This window comes from Jatropha curcas, chromosome 1, assembly GCF_041381405.1.
Source record: "Jatropha curcas cultivar XTBG-Jc1 chromosome 1, XTBG_Jcur_1.0, whole genome shotgun sequence".
NCBI lineage: Eukaryota > Viridiplantae > Streptophyta > Magnoliopsida > Malpighiales > Euphorbiaceae > Jatropha > Jatropha curcas.
This window is the reverse complement of record NC_143151.1, coordinates 22608317-22617098: the sequence shown is the minus strand read 5'-3', so window position 1 is coordinate 22617098 and position 8782 is coordinate 22608317. Positions and strand designations below refer to the sequence as shown.

The 8782-nt window shown below is 37.9% G+C and overlaps 1 protein-coding gene and 1 non-coding gene across 2 annotated transcripts; one reads left to right on the top strand and one right to left on the bottom strand.

Moving 5' to 3' along the window:
* Positions 1-4927, bottom strand: LOC149499165 (uncharacterized). Its single transcript, XM_089722133.1, has 5 exons — positions 3914-4927; positions 2208-3756; positions 1668-1859; positions 1233-1548; positions 1-700 (listed from the first exon to the last, which is right to left on the bottom strand). The coding sequence occupies exons 1-5, from the start codon at positions 4925-4927 to the stop codon at positions 1-3; spliced, it is 3771 nt and encodes a 1256-aa protein (XP_089578259.1).
* On the top strand, positions 4434-4540 carry LOC149499166 (small nucleolar RNA R71). The gene has a single exon (XR_016319007.1). It is a non-coding gene; the product is annotated as a small nucleolar RNA R71 (small nucleolar RNA).
* Positions 4928-8782: the final 3855 nt, after the last annotated feature.

The window sequence follows — 8782 nt, the reverse complement described above, 5'->3', positions numbered from 1 at the left end:
TCATTTCTTAGTTCTTTCCTTATATAACTTGGCATTTTCATATGCTAATAATCTGATCTCATCAAGTTCATTTAACTGAAGTTTCCTTTTGTAACCAGCTTTGCTTAAATCAAAATTCAAAGACTTTATTGCCCAATATGCTTTATATTCCAATTCTAGGGGTAGGTGACATGCCTTACCATAAATTAAACGGTATGGAGACATCCCAATTGGTGTCTTAAATGCCGTTCTATAGGCCCAGAGTGCATCATCGAGTTTAAGCGACCAATCCTTTCGTGATGAATTGACCGTTTTTTCCAAAATCCACTTAAGCTCGCGGTTTGAAATTTCCACTTGACCACTAGTTTGTGGATGATATGGGGTAGATACCTTGTGATGTACTCCATATTTCCTCAAAAGGCTTTCAAATGATCTATTTAAAAAGTACGTACCTCCGTCACTTATGATTGCTCTTGGAACCCCAAATCTGGTAAATAATGCTTTTAAGAATTTGACCACTGTATTGGCGTTGTTTGTGACACAAGCTTGTGCTTCCACCCACTTAGAAACATAGTCAACAGTTACTAAGATATAACTTTTACCCTGTGAAATAGGGAATGGTCCCATGAAGTCGATTCCCCATACATCGAATATCTCTACTTCGAGTATGTTGGATAAAGGCATTTCATCTTTTCGACTTATGTTGCCAACCCGTTGACACCTGTCACAATGAGAGACAAATATACGAGCATCGTGGAATAGAGTGGGCCAATAAAAGCCACTTTCCAAAACCTTTGAAGCAGTTCTATTTGCTCCATGATGCCCTCCATATGGACTAGAGTGACAATGCATAAGTATATCTTGTATTTCTGTTTCCCCTACACACCTTCTAATCATACCGTCCATACATATCTTAAACAAGAATGGTTCATCCCATAAGAAATTTTAGCATCTGCATAGAACTTCTTCTTTTGTGCATAAGTCATATCTGGAGGTATGATGTTAGAAGCTAGAAAATTTGCAATGTCAGCATACCAAGGTGTGTGAACATGTTGTATTAACATTAAATTCTCATCTGAAAAACTTTCATTTATAATTGTAGTTTCTCCTACTGGTCCTTCTTCATTTTCCAGACGTGATAAATGATCTGCAACTAAATTTTCAGAACCCTTTTTGTCTCTAATCTCAATGTCAAATTCTTGCAATAATAATACCCATCGAATAAGACGTGGTTTTGCATCTTTTTAGCAAACAGGTATTTCAATGCAGAATGATCAGTATAGATTATGACTTTTGCTCCTAACAAGTATGATCTGAACTTATCACATGCATATACCATAGCCAACATTTCCTTCTCAGTAGTTGTATAGTTCATTTGAGTACTAGTTAGAACATGGCTAGCATAGTATATCACATGCAACTTTTTCTCATGTCTTTGGCCTAATACACAACCAACAGCAACATCACTAGCATCGCACATTATTTCAAATGGTAATCCCCAATTGGGTTTTGCTATAATAGGCGCACTTACTAATGCCTTCTTTAAAGTTTTAAAAGCTTCCAAACATTCTGGAGAAAAATCAAAAGATGCATCTTAACAAGTAAGTTAGTTAGAGGATTAGCAATGATAGAAAATTTTTTTATAAATCTTCTATAAAATCCTGCATGGCCTAGAAAAGATCTTATACCTTTAACCGTAGTAGGAGGTGGTAACTTTTCTATGGCTTCTATCTTTGCCCTATCTGTCTGGATTCCTTCCTTACTTATTTTGTGCCCTAAAACAATGCCCTCATCAACCATAAAGTGGCATTTCTCCCAATTCAAAACCAAGTTAGCACTTTCACATCTTGACAATACAAGATTTAGATTTTTCAAACAACCTTCAAATGAATCACCATACACAGAAAAGTCATGCATAAAGACATCCATAATTTCTTCTATGTAGTCATTAAAAATTGCGGTCATGCAACGTTGAAATGTTGCAGGTGCATTGCATAATCCAAAAGGCATGCGCCTATATGCAAATGTACCAAATGGACAAGTAAATGTGGTTTTCTCTTGGTCATTCGGAAAGATATAAATCTGAAAATATCCCGAGTATCCATCGAGAAAACAATAGAAAGCATGACCAGCAATTCTTTCTAACATTTGATCTATGAATGGTAACGGAAAATGATCTTTTCTTGTGGCTGAATTAAGTTTTCTATAATCAATACATACCCTCCAACCTGTAGTGGTCCTAGTAGAAATTAGTTCACCATCTTCATTTTTTACTACAGTCATTCCTCCCTTTTTGGGCACACATTGAATTGGACTAACCCATTGGCTATCCGAAATTGGGTATATTATTCGTGCATCTAGTAACTTGATAATTTCTTTCTTCACTACTTCTTTCATATTAGGATTAAGTCTCCTTTGTCTTTCTGCCTTAGGTATATGTCCATCCTCAAGATTGATGTAATGCATGACTCGATTTGGACTTATCCCCTTAAGGTTAGAAATTTGCCATCCTATACTCTTAATCCTATTTCTAACAATTTTTAATAAATCATTCTCTTGATCTACAGTTAATTTGTTAGAAATAATTATAGGAAGTGTGTGATCTTTACGTAAGAAAGCATATCGCAAATGACTTGGTAACTCTTTAAGGTCTACTATTGGTGGAACTTCAATTGATGGTGGTAAAGGTTCAAGCTCCCTAAGTAACATTTCAGGTCTTAAATTTATAAACTCCTCTTCTTCATTATTGACATTTTCTTCCTCAAATTTTTCCTTATCTTCCAAGGCAAACATTTCTTGTATGCATGCATCAACTACATCAATTCTCATGCAATTCCCCTCATCCATAGGATATTTCATGGCTTTATCTATATGAAATTCAATGACATCATCACCTATCCTAAGGACTAATTTTCCTTCTGAAACATCAATTAATGCTCTCCCTGTGTTCATAAATGGTCTTCCTAAAATAAGAGGACAATTTTTATCATAAACAAAGTCAAGTATGACGAAATCAGTTGGAAAAATAAATTTGTCAACCTTAACGAGTACATCTTCAATGATACCATAAGGTCTTTTAATAGTTTGGTCAGCAAGTTGTAGAACCATATTAGTTCTTTTAACTTCATCCTCTAATCCCAATTTCTTAAAGAGAGATAATGGCATCAAATTAATACTTGCTCCTAAATCACACAGGCATCTAGGAAAATCTACTTTACCTAATTTGCATGGTATAGTGAAACTCCCTGAATCTTTGAGTTTAGTAGGTAACTTACTTGTGATTATGGAACTACAATCCTCAGTTAGAGTGACTGTCGACACATCTTCCCAACTACGTTTCTTCGAGATCGATTCTTTAAGGAACTTACCGTAATTTGGAATTTGTGTGATAGCTTCCATGAGCGACATGTTGATATGCAAATTTTTCAGTTTATCAATAAAATTTAAGAACTGCTTATCTTGCTCTTGCTTCTTGAGTCTTTGCGGAAAAGGTGGCCTAGATTGATAAGTTTTAACGTTGTCCTTCTCCTTGTCCTTTCCTTTTTCTTGTCCTCTTGATCCTGCACTATTTACTTCAATGCTCGGTTCACAAACCGGCTCCACAGTTGCATTATTCAAAATATTAACATCAGTACCCGAAGGAACTATTTTATCTACTATTTTTCCACTTCGTAAGGCAATGGCACTTACATTCTCCCTAGGATTCTTTTCTGTATTACTAGGAAGATTTCCCACTTCACGTGAGGAAATAGCACTTGCAAGCTGCCCTACTTGTACCTCCAAATTATGTATGGATGATGAATGATTTTTGAATAACTTATCAAACTTTGATTCTAACCATTTAAAACTATCATCTTGACTACTCATTTTTTGGTTAAATCCCTCCAGAAATTTATCAAGTTTATTAGTCAATTGTCCCAGTAGATTGACTAACCTGATTGCCCCTATCCTGATTATCATGATTTCTCCAAAAGGAATTATGATAATTACGATTTTCAGTATTATAAGTATTTGAGTATGGACCACGAACTTGTCCTTGGACATAATTTACTTGTTCCTCCATAACCGGATGCTTATAATTACATTCATTTGACATATGCCCATTTTGCCCGCAATTGTCACAAATAAGAGATGTTGATTTACTTATGTTTAAGTTATCAATTTTATAAGACAAAGCAGAAATCTGTGCTTGCATCATGGTTAAAGGATCTAATTCATGCACTTTCTTTACTGAATTCTTTGAAGAAGATGAAGACTCATTATTAGTAGTAGAATGACTTACCTGAGCCCTTTCAGTTGGCCATATGCTATTATTGTTGGCCATCTCTTCTAGTAACTCAATTGCATCATTAGTAGTCTTCTTCATTAATGATCCTCCTGCCATGGCATCTATAGTTCCTCTTGTAGAAGGTGTCACCCCATTGTAGAAGGTTTGAATTAATATATTTTGGGGAAGGCCATGGTGTGGGCAAACTCGTTGGAGCTCTTTATAGCGATCCCATGCCTCATATAGGGATTCATTTTCATGCTGGGTAAATGAGGTTATTTCTTTGATAAGCCTAGCGGTTTTTGCCAGTGGGAAATACTTAGACAGGAAGGCTTGGGCTAGTTCTTCCCAAGTGGTGATAGAGTTTGGTGGTAATGAATTCAACCAAGCTTTTGCCTTGTCTTTCAATGTGAAAGGAAATAGACGTAACTTGATAGCATCTGCTGGTACCGAATTCATCTTGAATGTATCACAAATTTCAAGAAAACTGGCTATATGCGAGTTAGGATCCTCATTTGGTAATCCGTAGAACTGACCACTATTTTGGAGCATTTGTAATAAAGCATGTTTAATCTCAAACTGGTTAGCATTTACCGGTGGACGTACTACTCCCTTTTGTGAACCATTTAAACTTGGAGTCACAAACTCCATCAACCTCTGTGGCGGATTTCCATCACTCATGATTCTTGAATTTCTTCTTTTCTTCTTCTTTTTTCGTTGTGAAAGAAATTGTTCAATCTCAGGTTGATAATCCTCCAATTCACTGTTTGAAGATCTGGTACTTGGCATATGAATTATGTAAACTATGTGTTCTTGCAAAATTTTGAATCAACTATAAGTATGTATCTTAATTAAAATAAATTGCAAATCACATATAAGAATATTTCGTTAAATGACAAAACACCGATTCCCCGGCAATGGCGCCAAAACTTGTTGCGTCTCTTTTGAGTTCCCGGAAGTATACGGATCGCAATGTAGTAATAAAAGATCGATTCCACGAGGAACGGGTTGAGTCCACTTGCTACTTTATTCTTAATGATGTGTTTATAGAAATATAAATACAGAAGTGATTGATTTCTTTTTATGCTAAGGCTAATGTTTTAATTAAGTTAAAAGACAAATGTATAGACAAATACTTGTGAATACCCAAATTTTGAGGCTCAAAGAGCCAGTTTTCCCGGACTGCAAACAGTTCGGCCGGACCAAAGGCCATTTTGGAAGTTCACCGAAAGTATGCCAATATGGTACTTGAAACGTCCGAAAAATCACGAGGATCACAGAACTGGTCCCGAAATATTTTTTGAAGGTCCGGAACCCCCGGAAAAGCCTCCGGAACGATAAATTAGCAAGACCACCAGGCAAGGCGGCTCCGGCCACCGGCCCCGGCTGTCCGGCTGCCCCGACCACCGACCCCGGCGGCCCGAGCCGCCGAAACGGTTCGTTTTGCCTATAAATAGTGGCCCCGACACTCATTTCAAGGCACTCAGTCTGTGTTGACAGACGCTCCTTCTCCCCTACACTCCTTGCGATTCTTTACTGCTTTTCTGCATTTTAGTTTAGCTTTATTGCTTTCTTTGCTTTGTTAAGTGGTCACTAAATTTAGATTAATTAGTATTACCTTAACGAGGAGCTTAACCTGGAGTTAAGAAGCGGTCGATGATTAAATCAGGTACATGAACTAAACTCTGCCTATTTAATTTTAGCATTTCATGCATGCTTCTCTTCTACTCCTAATAATTCTACAACTGCATAAATGCATTCACGTCAATCATTAGGCAAGTAAACTGCCTCAATTAAATAAATTTAGGCTAAACGCCCGGTTAATCAATAATCGTGGTGTTAAGCTTAAATCCGACAATATTGGCTAAAAAAAGCCTAGTTAATCAATAACTATGGTGAAATTGCCTTTATTTCGAACAAATTCGGCTTAAGTCCAATTAATCAATAATTGTGACTAAAAGGCCTTAATTCAAACACGTTTTTTCTTGGCAATAAAATTGCCTACATTACAATTCGGTTAATCAATTTTTGGCAAACACATTGCCTATAAATTAGATTAACTACTTTCAGCGACAAATCGCTTAAATCAATCTTTTGGCAAAATGCCTTAAATTAATCAACTTGTTTGGCTAAAGGCCTTCGAATAATAAATTTTGGCGACAATCGCCTAAATAATCATCTTTTGGCAAACAAATTGCTTAAATCAACCTTTTTTTGGCTAAAAGCCTTCCAATTAATCAATCTTTTGGCTAAAAGCCTTAAAATCAAGCATTTTGGCGATAATTGCCTAAATCACATCAATTTTTGGCAACAATTGCCTAAATCAATCTTTTGGCTAAAAGCCTTAAATCAACAATTTTGGCATCAAATGCCTAATCAAATCAATCAATTCTTTGGCAAAATGCCTAAACAAAATGCACAAAGCATACACACACTCATGCATAAAGCATACCTATTCAAAGCCCTTTTAAAAAGGCCTATCGAACTACGTTGACTTTGATCTTCCATTCAAACGGAAGTACGTAGGCACGTTAGGGATTTAACCCCGAGCGGCAAGTCAAATCACATAAGCATTTTTAATTGGTCCAAATCATATTAATCGCCTTGTAAAGCATTCACTCATGGTTGGTTCATCAACATGACATAGTCTCGGGATCCACCTCGGGTTCGATGACCATGCCTTAACTTTGGGATAATTAATCTAGTAATTAGGATTAATTAAAATTGGAGTCACTTAGGGTTTTTTCCTAGTTTACCCTGAAATAATTAAACAAGGTGGCGACTCACACACTCACGTGTATTTCTGCCTTTAATCATATGCATAATATGCATTTGGCATTTGGGGGAGGGGTTCACAGTTTGGCGACTCCGCTGGGGACACATGTAATCATTTTGCATGAAGAGGACTACAAGTATTGTGTAAACTAACCTGCCCTTCTTTAGGGTATTATTTACTATGCTTTGTTTTGCAGGGTACCCCAACAAAAAAAAAATCCAATATTCTTTCTTTAAGAATATCGGATAAGGAGAATTTAACTTGATTGTACAACTAAATTAAAACATTTTTAATTTGTTAATTTATTTGCACGATATAGAATCTTTTTCTCCATTGCAAAAAAAAAAAAAAGAATTTCAAATGAATTTCTTCTCTCTCTGTTCAAACTTCTGAGTCTGGATAGCAAGTAGCGCTGATCGGCAGGTCTCTTTGATTATGTCGACGGACAGCCAAAGCGTCCTCCCTGTTGCCACAAACCATCCCTAATCCTTTTGGGGGTGGCCCATGAGTATGCGTACCGTTGGACCCATGCGAAACTCTTTGTTTCACATGTGGTTAGGTATATCCATGCTCAAGGTTCAAGGGTCCCTTATAAGCCAATTCTCTATTCGAGTCATAGCCTATAGAACCTACCTTTTAGGACTGTATGCACCCAATGACGTGAATCATATCATAAGTGGATTATGACGTGATGTTGTGCGCATTCATGACATATCATCACATTAAAAAGAACACGGAATATTTCCTTTGGTCATGCACAGTTGGACAAAAGGGTCGATCTACCTCACATCATTTACCCTGATACACCAACCACTGTACCTAATCCAGCTACCCTTATCCTTACAGGTACCCACAATCCGAGTGCCTACTCAAGTGCCAATCACGCCTACAGTGATATCGCCAGCTTCACCAGCTTCACCAGCTACTCTAGTTTCACCTACAACTCCTACAACCTTACCTGCATCAATGGCATCACTCACCGACATCCAAACCCTCATCGAACAGCTGGAGGCCAGAATGGAGGCCAGGATGAATGAGGCATTGGCTGCCCAAAGAACTGCCCTAATAGCTGAGCTGGGCAATGGTAATGGAAATGGGGCTTCGGCCAGGGGAAGTGGACCTGCCGCCTCCAATCAGGGACCTGCTGCTGAACCTACAAACCTTGCCCTGAACCTGGATGATATGCCCTCCGAAACTGCTTCTGAGCTAGAAGCTCAGAAAATGAGAGAGAAACTAGAGCTCCTAGAAAGGTCTATCACTGCCCTCAAGACACACAAGGAGGTGGTGGACATGGACTCCTTGTCTTTGCTCCCCGAAGCAAGACTGCCCACGAAGTTCAAAATGCCCAACATGGACAAGTTTGATGGAACTACTTGTCCTAAGACCCACCTGAAAATGTATGTGGGTGCCCTTAACCCGTTTGGATTGAGCAGCGAGCTCCTTGCTCAGTTGTTCCAACAATCTCTCACCGGTGCTGTATTAAGATGGTTTGTTAGCTTGGATCGGTCTAAGATGAAGACCTGGGAAGACATTTGCAATGCATTTAATTCCCAATACCACTATAATATGGAGGTGGATGTTACTCGAAGAGAACTGAAAACCACCAAACAAAAAAACAATGAACCCTTTTCCTCGTTCCTTATGAGGTGGAGGGCCAAGGCTGCCCAAATGATTAACCGGCCTTCAGAACAAGAACAGGTGGACATAATAATAAAGAACCTGCAACCTGTCTACCAACAGCAGCTACAAACCCAGTACCT

Excerpts from the sequence above, each read along its gene's own strand:
- LOC149499165 (XM_089722133.1), bottom strand. The coding sequence starts at position 4,927 with ATGAGTGATGGAAATCCGCCACAGAGGTTGATGGAGTTTGTGACTCCA. Across the intron at positions 3,757-3,913 it reads ATCAGGATAGGGGCAATCAG|GTACAAGTAGGGCAGCTTGC; the intron begins GTTAGTCAATCT and ends CATAATTTGGAG. Across the intron at positions 701-1,232 it reads CATTCTGCATTGAAATACCT|GTGTCAACGGGTTGGCAACA; the intron begins GTTTGCTAAAAA and ends TCATTGTGACAG.